General features: G+C 39.4%; 1 protein-coding gene and 1 pseudogene across 6 annotated transcripts in view; both read left to right on the top strand.

Annotated features, from left to right (window-relative positions):
* Positions 1–3,126, top strand: part of SEPTIN9 (septin 9) — a 363,859-nt gene extending 360,733 nt beyond the window's left edge. For all 6 annotated transcript variants that reach the window (XM_069076743.1, XM_069076746.1, XM_069076747.1 and 3 more), the window contains one exon: positions 722–3,126. In XM_069076743.1, the coding sequence (XP_068932844.1) occupies positions 722–860 (139 nt within the window). In that variant the 3' untranslated portion in view covers positions 861–3,126. The remainder of the gene's footprint in view (positions 1–721) is intronic.
* A 17,760-nt stretch (positions 3,127–20,886) lies between these two features.
* Positions 20,887–21,744, top strand: LOC138152325 (proteasome subunit alpha type-3 pseudogene; annotated as a pseudogene).
* Positions 21,745–22,018: the final 274 nt, after the last annotated feature.

Here is a 22,018-nt window from a genome sequence, read left to right as displayed (position 1 = left end):
TCTCTCTGTCTGTCTCTCTCTGTCTCTGTTTCTCCCTCTGTCTCTCTCATTTTCACTCTCAGTTTCTCACTCTCCTCAAGCAACCATTTACAAAGTAGCATCCAAACAAGAGCAGCTGCGTAAGGCATCTTTTTAAGAATCTATTTTAATTAAATTTTTAATAACATTTACTGTTTAGTTATATTTAGTAACTTATTTAATTAGTGGACTAGTTTAATATGTGTTTATTTTTATTTAAGACATTATTATTTTTATATTATTTATATTTATTTAAGACGTTAATTAAAAATATGTGGTGGGAAGGAACTGACTTCAGGCAGAGTCCATGATGAGTGGCAATAAGATATAATGGAATAAGAAATGGCCCTGGAGTCCCAAGTCCTGAGTTCGAATCACAGCCCTTCTACTTACTAGTTTTATGACTGGAAACAAGTCATTTTCCCCTTCCCAGTTTCTTTATCTATAGAATAGGGGTAATATCACTTGCATTCCCTACCTTACCTGATTGTTGTGAGGAAAGTGCTTTGTAAATTATAATGTACCATGTTAAAAGTCAATACGAATGAAAGGTTATTCTCAGGGTGGAAAGGAGAGGGCCAATGAATGAGTCCTGGAATGAGTTTGGCTCCTTCATTGGGCCCCCTGGGATTCTGATTTGGTGTGCTCAGTTTCCCCCATGGTCCAGCTAAAGCCTCACTGACCTCTTTATTGCCTTCTTCAGGACACATATGCAGAACATTAAGGACATTACCAGCAGTATTCACTTTGAAGCCTATCGAGTAAAGCGTCTGAATGAGGACAGCAGCAGTAGCATGCTTTCCAACGGAGTGGAGGAGGAGGTGGCACCCCAGGAGATGTAGAAGCATTCCCCTCCCCCTAGAATTCATCCCCTCCACCCTTTCCCATCCCCTAGTCCACCACCATCCTTCCCATCCTGTTTTATTTTATATCATTTTCTTCATTTTTGTCATCATCCATCCCTTTTACACGCTGCCATTGTCACTTGACCAGATAACAAGATACCATATATCATTGTTGAGTATGTTAATTATTAGCCCACTGGCACTGATCTTGGAAGGCAGGTGGATGAAAGAGATATGTATTGTGTGGTTCTGGGTGAGGGCAAGGCATCTCTGTGCCATCTGAGACCTGGAAACTCTGGATTGTAGAAGAGTAGATATTGTAGACTGTCAAGCCTTTGGAACTTGATCCTGGGATGCCAGCCCCATTTCCCCACCTCCTCCTGAGATTCTTTTGTCCTCCTGCCCTCAGCAGATCTTTGGGAAACCAAATCTGTTTACTTTTAGGACCAGAAAAAGGAGAGAAAAGGCGGGAAGGGTTGGGGTGGGGTGGGGACTTGTAGCTACAGACCAATCTAACTAGACAGATTTGCTCAGTAACAAATAGCCTCAGGTGTTTGTGTGTATGTGTGTTTGTGTGTATATGTGTGTACACACATGTATACAGTGTAAGCATGTCCATATGCCCACTTTTTACCCCTCTGTCCACATAAGATCATGGTTTCTCAGAAAGAATGTAAGTTTTTGAAGCACAGGGATTCCGTGTCATGAAAGGATGGATAGAGACCTGGGGACATGGGCTCTTACCTCTCCATCCTCCCTCCATCCTCTTGCAAGTATGAAAGGACTCAGACAAAATAACCTTAAAAGCAAGAGTTGATTCCCCTCCCCTCCATCCCAGGGAAGTGACTAGTTCTAGGAAATGAATGTGCCAAATTCTGAAACAGTGACAAAGCTGACTGTGTGCCTGTCCTGGAACAGAAAGTGCCTTTTAACTCTGAACAAATCAGTTGGGGGCTTCTTGTCTCTCCCATGTAGTCCCTTGAGCTGGGGAATTGGGAAGGAATAGACATCAGATAGTACCTCTAGACATGCTTTCCACCAGCTATTACGCTTTGTTGGAGTGTAGAAACTGCTGATGTGCTGGGAACTTGCTTGGATTTATGATTTTCTTTTAAAAATAAGATAGATTCCTTCTCCCATCTTGCCTTCTTCCTCCCCAAGTCCTTTTTTAATTTTTGGAAGGTTAGAAGTAGGTTGATATGGTGAAGTAACTGAGGGTGGAAATTGTAGCTGTTTAAACAGTGTTGCTTAGTAATGCTGAATAAGAGGATTTTTCAATGAGTTAATTTCTTGTTTTTGTTTTTGGCTTGTGTGGGCAAGCATGCTTACTCATGCTTAGCTCTTCACTTTGGCTCAGTACTTTGTCTAGTGGACTTCTCACCTTCTCACAGTCCCCCAGGCACGTGTGGCCCGCCCCCACTTTATCCCAGCCCCAGCACATAGCTTCCTCAGGCTGCACCTGTATAATTTGAGACTGGATAATTTTTTCAAGTGCTCATCACCTCCAACCTCTGCATCCCTGCCCTCATCATTTTGGAATAGCCACTACCCTAGAGAGATTTAATGAGGTACAGAGTTGGAGGTGGAAGTTGGGGAGAGTGAGGATTACCACAAGCCATTTCCCCTTAAACCATTCCAATCAACCAGAAGTCCATTGTAATGAATGACTTTCCATTCCAGCCAACCAGAAGGAAGGATTATAGGACCCCTGACTAATAGATGTATAGAGTCTTGTATGTAGAGCTACAATTTCAGAGTGGTGATACATACGAAAGTTTAGTTTTGACAGTCTGAATTTTGTGTTTAACTCCTATCCCACATAGAAAATAGAGAAGTCTTTGTTGAACTATGTTGAGGGAAAACTATTTACTATATATACATACATATGTATATCTATATATGTGTATATGTATATACAATATATACATACACACACACACTGACTTAAATGTCTGAGTGTAGTAAATTGGGAGTGGTGGGGGTGGTGATCATTTCTGTAGGATGCACTTCTGCTCATATCATGTCACTGGCTTGTGTGATTTCCAGGCAGCACTGCATTAGGGCAAAGCAAGATGTTCAGCTTTTCCTTCTTTTTACCCTTAATTTTTGAAAAAATGTCAAGAAATCATGGTGATAAATTCCAAAAATGACTTTTGGCATTGTGGTATAATGCATCCTGACAACTTTAACTCTTTTTGTATAAATAATAAAATGTTTAATATGTATTTCCTGAAATAAATGTTTCAAATGCAAATGATGAAAAGAGTTTAGATAGGAGTTGCTTTTCTTCTCTGACACTCAAATGCATTTTCCCCCTTGGGTTTCCTGAAATACTTGGATACTGAAAGTCCTGGAATCAGCCAGTACAAAGGTGAATTCCCTAGTACAGTTAAACATGCATATGGAACGTGTGACCATTTGTTTCTCTCTTGGGCTAACGGTTACCTTTGAACTATCTAGTAAAAGCTATTACTAAACTTGTCAATAGTATTTTTTTTTTAATTGGGCTGAATATTTAACCTACTTGAAAGGGAGAGAGCCAGGACCCTTATTTATAGAACAGCTGTGGAGATACTCATTACAAATCCTTATCTAAAATAGGTCCACATAGTACTTTCTCAGCTGGTTTTGAGTTTTGGATGTACTTGAAACTAATAATACTATATTTCATATTTGTTAAAAGGGAGAAGTAGTGTGGTTCCTAGAAAAGGTTTAGTTTTTGGAGTCAGGGAGACAAAGGTTCAAATCCTGCTTCCGACACTTACTAACAATAGCTAACATTTATATAGCACTTACTATGTGCCAGATACTGGGCTAAGTTCTTTATAGTTATTATCTCCTTTGATTCTCACAAACCTGGAAGGGAGGTGCTATTATTCTTTTCATTTTTACAGATGAGGAAACTGAGGCAGAAGTTAAGTGACCTGCTCAGGGTCACACAGGTTAAGTGGTGCTCAAACTCCACCACCTAGTTATTTATGATCCCTACAGCAGGAAACACAGAACCTATTAAAAGGTAATTGGTAAATATTCAACAAAATACAAATACAACAGATGTAAGTGATATTAATAGGTGTATTTCTAAGTTCATAAGCAGCAGGTAGGAATCTATAGCTATGGTTTAGTGGCTCCCATTTCTATTTGAGTTTGACACCACTATCTTAGGCAACATACCATGTTTACTAAGCCATTTTTTAAAGTTTTTATTGATGTTCTTTTTTTAAAAAAATTATTTTCCAATGATTCTACTCTCCCAATAGAAATCTTTTAGAAATCTTCCTTGTAACAAAGAAGTACTGTTAAGAGAAACAAATCAACCCATTAACCATGTGTTCTATATCAACATTTCACTGGCTGTCTTATCAAAGGCAGAAGGCACAATTGTTTATTGACTGCATTGTTCAGAATTCTGGTGTCTTTCAGTGTCATTGTGTAAATTGTTCTGGGCCTGCTTGCTTCCCTCTGCACCACTCCAAATATATGTCAGTGAAGGGTTCCCTGTGCTGATGGAAATAGTAGATTTTGTTTTTTCACAGATGCAGTTCAGACTGACTTTGGCCACCGTGAGTTTTGTTATTGCAGTTGGCTTTCTTTACAAGGTACTAATGGATGACCCAAGTTCAGATGGCTTGTAAGACCTGCTTCTTTTAGCCCTGGTCTCTCTTCCATAATCTAGTCCTATCTTTCTACAGGACATCAATATAGATGTCTTGCTGGCACCTCAGCTTCAAAATGTTAGAGTGGAAAGAGGTCTCACCTGGAAGTTAGGAAGTCTGGTCTTGTTGGCCCTTGTGCAAGCCACATCTGAGCTTCAAGTCCCTTTTCTACAGTGAGGGGATAGATTCTGTTACTATAGACAGCTCTATTGTTCTGGTTCTCCTCACTGGAGGGACTTGGGAAATTTCTGAATTAATCTGACTTGGTTTTTGAAACTTTAGCCTTTTCTGGGTCTGTGCATACTAAGTGATGATTACAAACTATGACCCTGGGGGAATCACTTAATTTTTATGAACTTCAGTTTCTCATTCATACAGTGGTAATAATAATGCTTGTATTACACATCTCATAGAACTGTTGGGAGGAAATTCAGTCAGTTGAAGAGCATTTATTAAATGCTTAATTATGTACTAGGAAATGTGCTAAGAGCTGGGGGTCACAAAGTCAGGCAAAAATATGATCTCTGTCCTCAAAGAGCTCACATTACCTTCTGGATCTCTATCCATTCCAGTCCATCCTCCACTCAAATGTCAGATTAATCTTCCTAAAGCACAAGTTTGATCATGTCACTCCCTTATTCAATAAACTTCAATGGTGTCTCCACGATCAAATAGAAAGCCTTCTTGCTTCATAACCTGGCCTTCCTCTTACCTTTCTAGTACTTTGATCCAATGTCCTTGCGGTTCCTCTGTCTCCAGACTGGGCATCTTCAGTGATTGCCCCCATGTCTGCAGCTCTCTCCCTCCTAGTCTTTGCCTCCTGGCTTCAAGTCCCAGCTAAAAAAAGAATCCTTTTCCAGTCCCTCTTTTTTTTTTTCCCAGGGGGAAGGTAGGGTAATTGGGGTTAAGTGACTTGTCCAAGGTCACATGGCTAGTAAGTATTGAATGTCAGAGACCAGATTTGAACTCAGGTCCTCCTGATTCTAGGACCGGTGCTCTATTCACTGCACCACTAGTCACCCCTTCCAGTCCCTGTTAATCCCTAGTGCCTTGCCTCTGAAATTATCTCCAGTTTATCATGTAAATACCTTGTTTGTCCATAATTGTATGTTGTATTCCCCCATTAGACTGTGAGCTTCTTGAGAGTGGGACTATCTTTCCTCTTTTTTTGTATCCTCAGCACTTTGGACAGTATCTGACACATAGTCGATGCTTAATAAATGCTTGTTGACTGACTGGCATTCTAATGGGGAGAAAACATGAAAAAGCTGTACATATAAGCTATTTATACAGTAAATGGAACATAATCCCAGAAGGAATGCATGGGGCTGAGAGTGGGGGAACATCTAGAAAGATCTCTTCCAGAAGGCAGGATTTGGGCTTAATTTTCTAGGAAGTAGAAAGGAGGGCATTCTAGACATAGGGGATGGCCAGGGAAAAGACAGAGTTGAGAAATGAAGTACCATGTACAAGGAACAACAAACAGGCCAGTGTCAATTTGGAATTATGCCCAGAAGGTTACTAAACTGGGCATGCCCTTTGACCCAGTGATACTCCTACTATGCCTATAGCCCAAAGAGAAAAAAAAAAGGGGGTAGGTCCTCTAGGACAAAAGTATAACAATGGAAATGAACTGCAAACTAATGGTGTGCCCATAATTTGGAAAATGACAAAACAAATTTGTTATATGAATGCAATGTAGTGTATTGTGCTATAAATAAAGAAAAAAGATGGTTTTCAGGGAAACTTAGGAAAACTGATATAAAATGATCCAGAGTGAAGTGAGCAGAACCAATAGAATAAATTCTACCATAATATCAATATTATAAAAGTGAACAATTTTGAAAGACTTAAAAACTATGATTATTGTGATGATTAACAGTATCCAGAAGACTTAGGATGAAGAGAATGCTTCCTACCTCATTACAAAGAAGTAGTCAACTAATATACAGAAGGAGACACATTTTTGGACATGAGCAATGTGGGAATTTGGCTGATGTGGGAGATGACACGAAAAATTGTACTTATAAGATTATTGTGCATTTATACATATATGTGTTCATACATATAGGTCTATATATGCATGAATATGTATGTATACATACATATATTCACACATGTATACATAGTAAATGGAACGCAATCTTAGAAGAAAGGCATTGCTTGAAGGGAGTGGGGTGACCAAGAAAGGTCTTTTGCAGAAGGTGGGATTTATGCTGAATTTTGAAGGAATCCAAGGTATCTGAGGCAAGAAGGGAGAACAAAAAAGTATTGGGAACAGTCATTGAAGAGACATGGAGTTGGGAAATGGAGGTGTCATGTTTGAAGAACAGCAAGGCCAGTTTATTAAGTACGTTGAAGGGAATAAAATGTAAGAAGACTGAAAAGGAAGGGAGGAGCATTTTAAAATGCTTTAAAAGCCAAAGAACTTTTGAAGCTGCTGGAATATATTGAGTGGGGGAGAAGGGGCAACGAAGATATTAAACAAGTCTGACTTAGGATCAGATTCATGCTTTAGGAGAATCACTTTAGCAACCAAATTAAGTAATGAGAATGGAGAGACTTGAGGCTGAGTGACTATTGCAGTAGTCTAGGTATGAGATGAGGATCTGCACCAGAATGGCAGCTATGAGAATGGAGAGAAAGAGACACATATGTGGAGTGAGTGTGAGAGAAATCAAAGATGGCACTGAGGAAGATGAGGGTGCCCTCCATAGTAACAGAGAAGTTGACAAGAAAAGAAGATAATGAATTAAATTCTGGACATGATGAGTCTAGGAGGTATACTGGACCTCAGGTTTGAGATGTTCAGTAAGCATTTGGATATGTGAAACTGGAGAACAGGAGAGAGATTATGATTGGACAAATAAGATCTAAAATAATTTGCATAAAGATAATTGAATCTATGGGAGCTTATGAGATCATTTCTTTTGGGGATCTTTTTCAAGAGGTGATGGGTGAATTCTTTCAAGCTGTATTTTGCCCTCTGGTTCTAAAACATCAGGGCATTTTTCCTTGAGAATTTTTTGAAGGATGATTTCTAGGTTCATTTTTTGATCATGGCTTTCAAGTAGTCTAATAATTTTTAAATTATCTCTCCTGGATCTATTTTCCAGGTCAGTGGTTTTTCCAATGATATATTTTCACCCTGCCTTCTATTTTTTCATTTGTTTGGATCTGTTTAATAGTATCTTTTTTTTTAAAGCAATTGGGGTTAAGTAACTTGCTCAAGGTTACACAGCCAGTTATTTCTGGATGTGGTGCTAAGTATCTGAGCCCAGATTTGATCCCCAGGTCATCCCGACACTGGAGCCGGTGCTCTTACTCGCTGAGCCACCTGGCTGCCCCTATTTAATGGTATCTTGATTTCTCATAAAGTCACTAGATTCCATTTGCTCCAATCTAATTCTGAAGGAATTATTCTCTTCAGTGAGGTTTTGAGATTCTTTTTCCATCTGGCAAATTTGGCTTTTTTTGGAGGGCAATTGGGGTTATATGGCTAGTATTTTTGTGTGGGTGTGACTCCAGGGCCGACGCTTTACTCACTGCGCTACCTAGCTGCCCCAAATTAGTCTATTTTTAAGGTGTTATTTTCTTCAGTCAGGTTGCTGACTGTCTTTTCATGATTTTCTTGCATCATTCTCATTTCTCTTCCCAATTTTTCCTCCACTTCTCCTATCTGGTTTTCAAAATCCTAAATTCTTAAGCTCCTCTATGGCCTGTAACCAATTCATATTTTTCTTGGAAGCTTTTGGTGCAGGAGTTCTGACTTTGTTGTCTTCCTCCTGTTCCATGCTTTGATCCTTTTTGCGCCCTCCCCCTCCCAAAGGAATCCAAAGTTGGATTGTTGTGCTTGCTCTGCTTCCTTTGCTTGCTCATGTTGAATCTCAATTACTTGACTTTTGAGCTTTTTGCCACAGTAGAACTCTGCTTCCAGAGAGGAGAGCTTTGTCCCAAATTTCTGGGGTTTTTGCAGCTGCTGGAGTTATTAGTTGGGTGCCCTCTCTGAAGCCTCCACAGGTTCTGGCACCTGGTCATGCACCCCAGGACCTCTACCTTAGACAACAATCAAGATCCAAGCAGGTTAAAGCAAGAGCAATTACTCCTCAGACTGGTTGCTTGGTCCCCCTACAATCTGTAGGCCAGGACCTCTGAAGCAGCCATGCAGTGGCAGCGCTGCACCTCAACCACTTCTCCCTTTGGGAGCAAAGGCTGGACTACACTCCTGGATCCCCTGTTCCCACAAAGTCCACATTCATCTTTTGCTTTGCCTTTGGCATTTATGGGTTGATAATTCTGGAAACCTCAACATCTGCTGGTGATCCACTCTCTTGTGAGGGTTATGAGATTATCAAGCTTATGAGATCATCAAGTGAAATAATATAGAGAACAAAAGAAGGCCCAGTACATGACCTTGGGGAACACTCATGTTTAGTGGGCATTATCAGAATGAAAATCCAATAAAGAAGACTGAGAAGTAGTGGTCAGACAAGTTGGAGAAAACCAAGGAAAGAACAGTATTACTAAAACCTAGAGAAAAGAGGATAGCAATCTACAGAGAAGTCAAGAAGGGTGAGGATTGAGAAAAGGTCATTGGATCACTAATTAGGAAATCACTGGTGATTTTAAAGAAATCAAATTTCATTTGGATGATGAGATCAGAAGCCAGATTGCAGTGTTCAAAAGCGATTGAGAGGAAATTGGAGGCATTAGGTATAGTTGGCTTTCTCAAGAAGTTTAGCTGAGGAGAGGAAAGATAAAGGACTGTAGGTAACAGCAATGGTAAGGTCAAAAAAGGGTTTGTATTTTGTTTTTGTTGTATTTTAAAGCATGGAAGAGACATGGTTATGTTTGTAGGGAAGAAGAGAATGAAAATACTTGGTAGACTTTATGAAATAAATATGAGCTATCAATATTAGAATACTTGTTTTAAAAACTTAAAGCCATATATTATTATGTATCATTACCAGTATACTTCCAAACTGAATTTCACAAAGGTGGATATCAACCATGTCATTTGAAACGATATCTCTTTTAGTACTTTAGCACAGAGATTTGCACACAATACTACTTAATGAGTATAAGTCAAATTGAATTGAATCAAAACAAATCTTGCATAGTGGGATGTCCCCTGGTTTTCTGGGAAGGAGTCCTCCAATCACACAACTCAAATCTATTAAGTCTCTAAAAAACCCTGCCCTCCCATGAAGTTCCTAGTTCCTACTGCTCTTTGAATAGAGGCAAACAAGGACTGTGATATGGGTATGATTTGTACAATAGGGGAAAAAATGTCCTACAATGCAAGATCAACTTGGCCATAGTGGCAGACACTTCTGGCTTAAATGCTGAACAACACAAATGAAGTTGCCACTTGGGCAAGACTACATTTTAATGGGACCAAATAATCATCCTTGATGACTGGAAGAAGAGAGTACTTTTCACATAATCCCAAATTAAAAATCAAGGGATCTCCGTAAGGTCAGAGGAAAATCCCATTTTTACCTCAGAATCCTGTGAAGTTCCACATTGTAAATTCTGACAAGGATGCAATAACTAATATGACTACAGGCTTAGACTTTGTGGACAAGTCTAAACTGACCCTTTGACAGAAAATAGACAAAAGAAAGTTTCATTCTTTTTTTTTTCTTTTTGGAGGGCAATTGGGGTTAAGTGACTTGCCCAAGGTCACATGGCTAGTTTTCATGTTAAGTGTTAGAGGCCAGATTTTGAACTCAGGTCCTCCTGACTTCAGGGCCAGTGCTCTACTCACTGCTGCCACGTAGCCGCCCCTGCAATAGTTTCATTCTACCATGCATCTCATACATTTACAAGTATCAAGGTCCTGAGAGAGGATTCTGGGAGTAGGTCAGAAAATTCCAAGCACTTAAGCTTTTCCCCCAGAAAAGTGATAAAATAGCACCTTAGGGTGAACATAGAGAGGTAAAAATAAATAAGAGTAGGGGCAGAACAGGAGTCCTTCTGGGACAACCAGAGAAGATCTGAAGAAAAATCCCAGGAAGAGGTTTGGTTCCTGTGAAGAGTAAACACCTCTAGGCTAGGGACCACTTAAATAAGTGGCAAGCTCTGGGGTTAATTGTGTTAGGAGGCTGCCTTGGCCCCAGTCACAGGAACTTTTTCTTTTGGAGGGCAATTGGGGTTAAGTGACTTGCCCAAGGTCACATGGCTAGTTTTTGTGTTAAGTGTCTGAGCATGGATTCGAACTCAGGTTCTCCTGACTCCAAGGCTGGTGCTCTATTCACTGTGCCACCTAGCCACCCCTCCACAGGGACTTTTAACTCCAGGACAGTGAGAGGAGTTAGGATCTGAACTGGGGAAGACTAAGGAAACCTCTGCTGACAAGGAATGCCAGACCTATCTGTGCTCACTGGGGATGAGAAGGAACCAGCACAAGCCTGGTGAGTACAGAAGTAGTAGGGCAGGGATGCCACTGGCTGTGGGCACTTTCAGGAGGCTGGAGGTCTTGGTCTAGGTTCCAAGGCAGAGAAGAGAACTAAAGGAAGATCTGAGGCTAGAGGCACCATCCCCCTACCCCAGGACTAGAGGTGATTACAAAGTAGATTAAACTACTAAGAAAAAAAAAATGCACAGGCAAAAGAGAAAGAAATCAACCATAGACAATTACTATGGGAATAGAGAAGATCAGGGTTTGTCTTCAGAAGAAGATACTGAAGTAAAGAAACTCTCTTCTACCCCAAAGAGTAATGTCCAATGGTCACCTGCCCCAAAAGAATTTATAGAACTTTTTTTTTTTTTGCTTTTTGGAGGGCAATTGGGGTTGTGACTTGCCCAAAGTCACACAGCTAGTTTTTGTATTAAGTGTCTGAAGCCGGATTTGAACTTAGGTCGTCCTGACTCCAGGGACGGTGCTCTATTCACTGTGCCACAGAAGAACTTTTAAAAGACTTTAAAAATAGAATGAGAGAAATTGAGGAAAAACTAAAAAAAAAAAAAAAACCAAACAAACCAAAAACCAATCCAAGAAAAACAAGATTATGAAAAAACAAGCCATCCAATTAGAAAAGGAGATCTAGAACCTTAAGGAAAAAAATGATTCCTTGAAAATCATAATTGGTCGGGGGGTGGAGCCAAGATGACCATGTAAAAGCAGGAAAACTCCCTGTGTTCCCTCCCCCCATAATCACCTCAAATACCTATAAAATATGACTCTAAACAAACTTTATGGATACAGAACCCATAAAGTGACACAGAGAAACAAATATCTCGCTGAAGACAGCCTGGCAGGAAGGGTCCATCTCAGTGCACTGGGAACAGCACCCAGCCCCAAGTAGCCCCATGGTTTTAGCCCCAGGGCATCCTGACCAGCTATGGCTGGAGGAACTTTGGGAGAGTGGATCACCAGCAGCTGTGGTGATTTCCAGAATTATCAACCCATAAATGCCAAAGACAAAGTGAGAGGTCAGTGTGGACTTTGTGGGAATGGGGGTCCAGGAGTGTGGTCCAGCCTTTACTCCCAGATGGAGAAGCAGCTGAAGGTGGCAGCCACCACCACTGAGTGGCTGCTTCAGAGCTCCTGACCTGCAGATTATAGGGAGACCAAGTGACCAGTGTGAGGTGTAATTGCTCTTGATTTAACCTGCTAGGATTTTGATTGCTGTCTAGGGTGGAGGTCCTGGGGTGCATGACCAGCTGCCAGAGCCTGTGGAGGCTTCAGAGAGGGCACCCAACTAATAGCTCCAGCAGCTGCAAAAACCCCAGAAATTTGGGAAAAAGCTCTCCTCTCTGGAAGCAGAGTTCTACTGTGGCAAAAGTTCAAAAGTCAAGTAATTGAGTGCCAACATGAGCAAGCAAAGGAAGCAGAGCAAGCACAACAATCCAACTTTGGATTCCTTTTGGGGGGGGGGGCGCAAAAAGGATCAAAGCATGGAACAGGAGGAAGACAACAAAGTCAGAACTCCACCAAAAGCTTCCAAGAAAAATATGAATTAGTTACAGGCCATAGAGGAGCTTAAGAATTTAGGATTTTGAAAACCAGATAGGAGAAGTGGAGGAAAAATTGGGAAGAGAAATGAAAATTAGGCAAGAAAATCATGAAAAGAGAGTCAATAACCTGACTAAAGAAAACAATACCTTAAAAAATAGACTTACTCAAATGGCAAAGGAAGCTCAAAAAGCCCATGAGGAGAAGAATGCCTTAAAGAGCCAAATTTGCCAGATGGAAAAAGAATCTCAAAAACTCACTGAAGAGAATAATTCCTTCAGAATTAGATCAGAGCAAATGGAAGCTAATGACTTTATGAGAAATCAAGATACTATCAAACAGAAGAAAACAAATGAAAAAATAAAAGGCAAGGTGAAATATCTCATTGGAAAAACCACTGACCAGGAAAGTAGATCCAGGAGAGATAATTTAAAAATTATTGGACTACCTGAAAGCCATGATAAAAAAAAGAACCTAGGAATCATCCTTCAAAAAATTCTCAAGGAAAAATGCCCTGATGTTTTAGAACAGAGGGCAAAAGAGGGGTTGAAAGAATCCACCAATCACCTGTTGAGAATGATCCTAAAAAGAAAACTCCAAGGAATATTATAGCCAGGTTCCAGAGTTCCCAGATCAAGGAGAAAAATATTACAAGCAGCCAAGAAGAAACGATTTGAATATTGTGGAAACACAATCAGGATAACACAGGATCTGGAAGCTTCTACATTGAGGGATTGAAGGGCTTGGAATATGATATTCCGGAGGTCAAAGGATCTGGGATTAAAACCAAGAATCACCTACCCAGCAAAACTGAGTATCATGTTTCAGGGGAAGTTATGGTCATTCAATGAAATAGAGGACTTTCAAGCATTCTTGATGAAAAAAACAGAGTTGAATAGAAAATCTGACATTCAGATATAAGAAGCAAGAGAAGCATGAGAAGGTAAACAGGGATAAGAAATCATAAGGAACTTATCAAAGTTGAACAATTTACATTCCTACATGGAAAAACGATAATTGTAACTTATGAAAGTTTTCTCAGTATGAGAATAATTGAAGGGAACATAAATGTGTATATATATGTATATACATACATATTTATGTCTATATAGGAGGGTGTATGTGCATATGATGTGAGTATGTGTATATATGTGTATAGGTATACATAGACAGAGGGCACAGGACCAATTGAATAGGAAGGGATGATACTTAAAAGATGAAATTGAGAGGTGAGAGAGGAATATAATGAGAGGAGATGGGGAGAGACAGAATGGGGTAAATTTTTTTTTCTTTTTTGGAGGGCAATTGGGGTTAAGTAACTTGCCCAAGGTTACACAGCTAATACTTTTTTGTGTGGGTGTCAAGTGTCTGAGGTCAGAACTGAACTCATGTCCTCCTGACTTCAGGGCTGGCGCTTTACTCACTGCGCCAACTAGCCACTCCAGAATGGGGTAAATTATCTCATATAGAAGAGGCAAGGGAAAATGGTTACAATGGAGGGGAAGAACAGGAAGGCAAAAGGGATGGGTCAACCTTAGTCTCATTGAATTTGGCTTAGGAAGGGAATGATATGCACACTAAATAGGATATCTCACCCTGTAGGAGAGTAGGGAAAAGGGGATGAGAGGGGGGATGATGGAGAGGAGGGCAGGTTGGGGGGAAGGGAAGTTGGAAGCACCCACTTTTGAAAAGGGACAGGGTCAAAGTAGAGAATAGAACAAGTGGAGGGCAGGATTGGATCGAGGGAAATATAGTAAGTCTTTCACATTATATCCACTATGGAAATGTTTTGCGTAGCTACATGTGTACAACCTATATTGATTTGCCTATCTTTCCAGTAAGGGTGGGTGATGAGGGATGAAGGGAAAGAATCTGGAATTCAAAGTTCTAAAATCAAATGTTTTAAAATATATACATATATATATATATAGTTAGTTAGTTAGTATTAATTTTTACATGCAACTGAGAAATAAGATATACAGGCACTGGGGTATATAGATCCATCTTGGCCTACTGGAAAGTTGGAGGGGGTATGGGGGTGGATGTAGGAGAGAGCAGATTGGGGGAGGGGGTATACAGTGGGATCGCTGTTTTGGGGTGGTGGTAGGGGAAAGATAGGGAGAAAATTTGTAACTCAGAATCTTATGTAAATGTATGATGTAAACTAAAAATAAACATAAAATTTAATTTAAAAAAAAGGATTAACAAGTAAAGGAAATATATTTTAAAATTACGCAGAGTGAAGCCATCAAAGCAGTAAATTCATCTCAAATGAATAAATCAAGTATCTTAACCAAAAAATGAAAAGGAAAATCAGAATTGGTCAGGGGAAAGCCAGCAAAGTTATGAGATCAAGAAATTATAAAACAAAACACAAAGAACGAAGAAAATAGATGAGAATGTAAAGCATCTCATAAGAAAAACAACTGATCTGGAGAAGAGATCAAGAAGAGAAAACATAAGAATAATTGGACCACCCAAAAACTAAGATAAAAAAAAAGAATCTTGATACAATAATACAAGAAATAAAGAAAATTGTGTTGAAGCACAGGGACAAGACAGGAAAGTAGAAAAAAAATCCACTCATCACGACCTGAAAGAGATCCTACAAGGGAAACACATAGGAATATCATAGTCAAATTCCAAAACCTGACCCAGCTCAATGATAAAATATTATAAGCAACAAGAAAAAAAAACAATTTAAATATGGTGGTACCACAATTAGAATTACAGAAGACCTAGCAGTGGTGACATTAAAAGACTGCAGGTCTTGGAACACTATATATTGAAGAACAAAAGAACTAGGTGAGCCAAAAATATTATACCCAGAAAAGTTAAGTGTAATCCTGATTTTTAAATAAAAAGGGACATTTAATGAACTGTCAGACTTTCAGGACTTTTGTTAAAGACAAAACAAAACAAAAAAACCAACCTGAACTTAATAGAATATTTGATATAAAAGAGCCAAGAAAAATATAAGGTACATACCAAAAAATATTTACTAAGGACAGATTTTTTACCTTTTATGTATGCAAGATGTAAAACATATGTCTAAGATTGTTGTTGGTAATGGGGTAGTTCATAAAAAAAGATTGGGGTACACCTGAGTATTATATGACTTGAAAACTAAAACTGTTTAGGAACAGTTAAAATAAGTGATTATCTTATACAAACGAGATGCAGAATAGAATTAAACATGACCCTTAACCAGAAAACCTGACCATTTATTTAAATGGCTCTGTGGAAGAATTTAGATATAGGGTTGCAGTAGCACCTAACATCTGATTCTGACTATGGGTAACTTTCCAACAATTGACAGCTAAAATCTCAATTGAGTGAAGAGAGAAAAAATAAAAGGCATTTTGACATTTTGGTTGAATGTTGGCCAACAGTGGAAAATAATTTGAAATGTGTGATAAGATATTCTTTTAAATAGCAGCTATTCAGCAAACAGGATCAGAGTAAAACATACGCTGTTACTTCAGTGACTGAGGCCTCAAGATTTTCTAATGAGAGAAGCATATTTCACCCAATTTGCTGACCATAGATTCATTCACAGGGCCAGGCCTATTGAATAGGTCCAGGAGACTTGGTTCTGGGGATAAATACTGTCAGCAATGTGGGACCTTGAATGAAATGCTTCCTTCCCTGCATTCTCTGCCACTGTGGTCCTCATATGAATGGGGCTTTTACCCACTGACACAATACTCTTTTAAATATGCTAATTAAAAATATCAAAGTGCCTGAAAAATTCTCAACAACTGAGTTTTGAGTAAATTCAACAGTTCCAAGACTGGGAGAAGCCTTAAGAAAAGACTTAAAAATCTTGGACAATAAGAACTGTAATGCCACCATCATATACATTATCACACATTTGAAAATAGATAATTTACTTTTCAAATAGCCAGAGCTGGCAAGATTGAGAAATATCAGATAATCTGTCAGTATCTGGTTTAGGAAAAATACAGGGTATGTATATGTATATGTATGTATATATGTATAAAACAAGTGGGGGCCCTCAGAGGACGAGGTCCAGCTAATGACTTGTATTATCTAAATTAAAGAGTTGTCTCAATTATGCTAACCTGGTGAAAAAATTGATGGTATATGGCTTCATCATATGGAGCAAAGGTATATACATAGAATGTATAACAGGAATTAGGCAGTACTCAGAATGGGCTTGTGAGAAGTGATTGTATTTATTAATTTATGCACAATGTATTATATTGTTTCTTTGTGATCTATTTTATGATTGTATTATACATATGTATTGCTATTTTCTTTTAGTTTTATGCTGCACTTTTAATATCATCAGGTATTTATTTATCCTTGTAAAATGTAATATGTGATCAAAACTACCTCTAAGACTATTCAATAAAATATTGGCTGAATAAAATAAAAATAACCTCCCCTCCCATTATTATTATTATTGCTAGTTTAGTGCCCAATACCGTACCTTTGCTCAGCTACTGAGTTTCTAATGCAGATGATAAATCTTTTACACGTTATTTAAAAAATAGGGGATATCCACCCTAATTGTGGGCCCTTTTATTCTATTTCTCTTGCTTTATTTCTTCCCAGACTATAATTTTAAATTAAAGGGTTCTGAGCTGGAAGGGGCAAAAGAGAACATGTCCAAGTCCTTCATTTTACAAAGGGGGAAACTGAGGCTCCAAGAGGTGGCATGAATTGCCCATGGGAAGTGTGGAAAGCCAGGATTTAAACCTAGGTTCTTGAACCTTTGCTATTTCCATTATGCCATTTCTTGAGTAGCTGGTAAATAGCTGTTGCAGCATCTTTGATTATTGACTATGACCTGGTGTTGGGAAAAGGGCTCAAGGCATAGAAGCAAAAAATTTTATGTGCCTTTTTGAATGCAGACAAGTATCCAGTGGAAGAGACATTTGACCCATTTTTGTGCCTCTTTGTTGGGGTTAGATATTTTTTTTTTAAAGCAATTGGGGTTAAGTAACTTGCTCAAGGTTACATGGCCAGTTATTTTTGTGTGGGTGCTGAGTATCTGAGGCCGGAACCGATCCCAGGTCTCCCAACGCTGGGGCCGGCACTCTTACTCACTGTGCCACCTGGCCACTCCTCAGCAATTGGGGTTAAGTAACTTGCTCAAGGTTACATGGCCAGTTATTTTGTGTGGGTGTTAATTATCCGAGGCCAGAACCGATCCTGGGTCTCCCGACTCTGGGGCCAGAGCTCTTACTCATGGTACCATCTGGCCGCCTCTGGGGTTAGATATTTCTTAAAAAGCACACTTTGCAAATCACTATGGTGCAGAGTGGACCACTAGGAAGATGAGAAGGCCCAAGAGCAGATACCAAGGGTCACCAGGCACCTTTGCTGGATTGCCATTGGTAGTCCTTTGGGGCAATGTTTCCATCATGAACAGCTGTCAAAAGCCTAGGGTCTCATCCCATCTTTCCTAGACTGTTGCCATAACAAAAATGAAAAAAAAATTGTTCTGAACTTAACAAGAACAAAGTAAGAGGATTTTTCCACAGACAAAGCAAAATAAAAAGAGAGAATTGCACAGATAGCTCTGAACTGTACCTTGTACAGCTTAACACTCCCTCCAAGTGTAAAATAAATTCAATGTGTTATTTTCAAAGTTGTTTTATTACTGATTTTCTTGAGTCAAGTCAATGAACATTTTTAAGCACCAACTGTTTATTCCAGACACTATGCTAAACCCAGTTGATGTTAGTTCTTCATTTTCAGGGGGACCAGTTATATAAGAGTAATGTCTTGACTTGCATGTGAATTGGATTTAAGTGAAGCAGAACTTCATAAAATCATCAGCCTCACTCTGTCCTTCAGAGTCGTCGAAGTCCACTGGCAAGACAAAAGTCAAGATGACTGGTAATGGCCTGAGATGCAAGGGATGACCTTGGTTTAGCTAAACCCTGGGAATATAAAAGGTAAAAAAAGAGTCTTCTCTTGAGGAGTTCGTGGTCTAATGCAAGCAACTATGTACAAACAAGATCTACATAGAATAAATTAGAAATAATCTCAGAGGGAAGGCACTATGATTAAGGAGGACTGGGAGAGTCATACAGAAGTTTAGACTAGTTGAGACTTGAAGGAAGACAGAGAAACCAGGAGGCAGAGAGTGGCAGGCATGGGGAACAAAATGCCCTCAATCTGGAGATGGACGGTCTTGTGGAAGGAGCATCAGGGAGATAAACATCATTGGATCAGACAGGATGATGGAGACCAAGTAGGTTATGAAAGGCTGTTAATCCCTTTTAAAGGCTTTTTTATATTTGATGTTGAAGGTAATAGGGAGCTCCTGGAGTTTATGGAGGGCAAGTTGTAGGTGACACAGTCATATTGTTTAGATTATTTTGGCAGCTGAGTGGAATATGGACTGAGAAGAGGAGAAACTTGAGACAAAAAAACCAACAATGAAACTGGCAATTGTGTAGGCATGAGGTGATAGGAGCTTGCACTAGGGTGGCAGTGGTGTCCGGAGAAGGGACTTAAACAGGAGCTATTATGAAGTTAACAGGAATTGGCAACTGCTTGGACATGGAAGGTATGAGAAAGCAGGTGATGAGGATGACACTTGGGTTGCAAGCCTGGGTGTCCAGGATATGGTGGTACTCTGGAGAGTAACAAGAAAGACAGGAAGAGGGGAGGATTTTGGGAGAAAGATAGTGAGTTCAGTTTTGGACATGTTGAGTTTAATATGTCAATAGGCTATTGAATTATGGAGATGTGAGATTGAGACAGTTAGAAGAGAGGTTAGTTCTGGAGCAGGAGATCTGAGAATCATTATCACAGATGATAATTGAACCCCACACGCGCGCGCATACACACACACACATATACGTACACATACCTACATAGATAGGCATGTGTATATGTGTGTATGTATACATAGGTATGTGTATATACACATTTATATATACATACTTATATAGGTATATTTATATGTGCATATGTATGTATATATGCATATAAATTTATATATATATATATATATAGTTACATAGATAGGTGTGTGTGTGTGTGTGTGTGTGTGTATTGCAGCTAGGTGGCACAGTGGATAGATTGTCAGACCTGGAGTCAGGAAGTCTCATCTTCCTGATTTCAAATCTGGCCTTAGATATTAACTGTATGACCCTGGACAAGTCACTTAACCCTGTTTGCCTCAGTTTCCCTATTTGTAAGATGAGCTAGAGAAGCAAATGGCAAACCTCTTCAGTGGTTTTGCCAAGAAAACGCCAAATGGGGTCATAGTCACACAATTGAAAAATGACTGGATAAAAAAATATATAGATATAGTTAGATAGGTGGGTACGTATGTATGTGAATAGATAGCTAGGTGTAATGGTAATGGTAATTTGAAGATCTTCCTTACTAGCCCTTAATAAGCCTAAGGGAATTTGAAGATCTTCCCTGCTTTGAAAATAAACTCTGCCTCCTAATAGGTAGAATGTAATCACATGGAGCCTGGGGTAGGAGGAGTTTGCTGAAGGGTAGAGCAGAGCCCACAGGAAGCTGAGAGTCAGAGCTAGCTAGACTGGGAGGAGGAGAGCAAGTGTCCCAGGGAGTCAGTCAGGTTTGTGTGTAAAAATATTGGTTTGTGGGAAGGCTCTCTGTGCTATTATGGCTTATTAACTTCTTTGCTACTATGATAGCTTACTGATTTTGGGATTTGTTTTTTTTTTTTTGGTGTATGAATAAATGTTTCACTTCTGTCTTATATATGGAGAGTCTGTTATATTTTGCATTTAAGCACCATGCAGGTATATTTATAGTGACCATGGATGCTGCAAATATTACATTGGTGCTACAATAGGTTAGATAGATCAAGTGAAGGTATTTTGAGGATGAAGGATACTTGGGTATATTTATAGGCAGAATGAAAGAACATAAGAGAATGGAGATGACAGAAGTAGCAATCTGTTGAAGACAGGATGAAATGGGATGGCTTGTGTATGTAGAAGGATTAGTCTTGGTAGGGAGAGGGATCACTTTTTCATGTAAGACAGGGTTGAAGGAGGAGATCCTGGAACTTCTATTTTGTAGAATGGCCCAGGCTAGCCTGCCTTCATTTCCTGTCCCAGTCCTGTTCCTGAATTTTTGGACTTCAAAGCCATGTCTCCTCTACTGCTGGCTAATCCTGGAACTTCACTCATTTCCTGGGGCCTTCCTTGCCTTGGAACAGCTAGACCTTGAAAGCTTGGTTATTCCAGGCCCACCCCACCTTTTCCCAGGGTGATTTCCTCCTGAAGGACCAGATTGGCCTCCCTCTATTGTCCTCCTGAACAAGGGTTCCTGACTTTCTGGCCTTTTAAAACCATTCCCAAGTACTGGGTATCTTAATCTTTCCTCCTTCCTCCTCATCCTGATGCATCTCCTTTTTGTGTTTTATCTGACTCCATTAAAATGTAAGCTCCTTGGCCTTAAAAGACCTCTCCACGTCTCTGAGGTGGCTTAAGCACCATGAACTCCATCAGGACCGGGCATGATCTGTCAGCCTCAACTTTCTCTCCTGATGGAAGAGTTTTTCATGTTGAATATGCTACAAAAGCAGTGGAAAACAGTAGTACAGCTATTGGAATCAGATGTAAAGATGGTGGCGTCTTTGGTGTAGAAAAACGAGTCCTTTCTAAACTTTATGAAGAAGGTTCTAACAAATGCCTCTTTAATGCTGATCGACACGTTGGAATGGCAGTAGCAGGTTTGCCAGCAGATGCTCGTTCTTTAGCAGACAAGCTAGAGAAGAAGCCTCCAACTTCGGATCTAACTATGGCTATAATATTCCATTAAAGCACCTTGCAGACACAATAGCCATGTATGTACATGCTGACACACTCTACAATGCTGTTAGACCTTTTGGTTGCAGTTTCATGTTAAGGTCTTATGGTGTGAATGATGGAGCACAACTTTATATAATTGACCCATTGGGTGTTTCTTATGGTTATTGGGGATGTGCCATTGGTAAAGCCTGGCAAGTAGCAAAAACAGAGATAGAGAAACTTCAGATGAAAGAAATGACTTGTTGAGATGTTGTTAAAGAAGTTGCAAAAATAATCTATGTAGTACATGACGAAGTTAAGGACAAAGCTTTTGAACTGGAGCTCAGTTGGGTTGGAGAAGTAACCAAAGGAGGGCATGAAATAGTTCTGAAAGATATAAGAGAAGAAGCAGAGAAATATGCCAAGGAATCTTTGAAAGAAGATGATGAATCAGATGATAAGAATATGTAACAATGAGTGCTACAATACCTTTTTCTTTTTTTTCTTTCATGCATATTAAAATATATTTTTCTATTGTCTGTGGATTCTTTTTTTTAAATGCTTTATTAACTTCTGATTTACATCATTCATTTCCTCCAGATTTTGAGTTACAAATTTTCTCCCCGTTTTTTTCCTACCCATGCCTCAAAATAGCAGTCCCACAGGATATCCCCTCCTCCAATCTGCTCTCTCCCATATTTTCTCCCATACACCTTTTGACTTTTCCAGTGGATCTCTATGCCCCAATGCCTGTATATCTTATTTCCCAATTACATGTAA

This window comes from Petaurus breviceps, unplaced genomic scaffold (assembly GCF_028583685.1).
Source record: "Petaurus breviceps papuanus isolate PSGF00001 unplaced genomic scaffold, PetGlider_PUasm1.0 90925, whole genome shotgun sequence".
NCBI classification, from domain to species: domain Eukaryota; kingdom Metazoa; phylum Chordata; class Mammalia; order Diprotodontia; family Petauridae; genus Petaurus; species Petaurus breviceps.
This window is presented reverse-complemented; position numbering and strand designations above follow the sequence as displayed.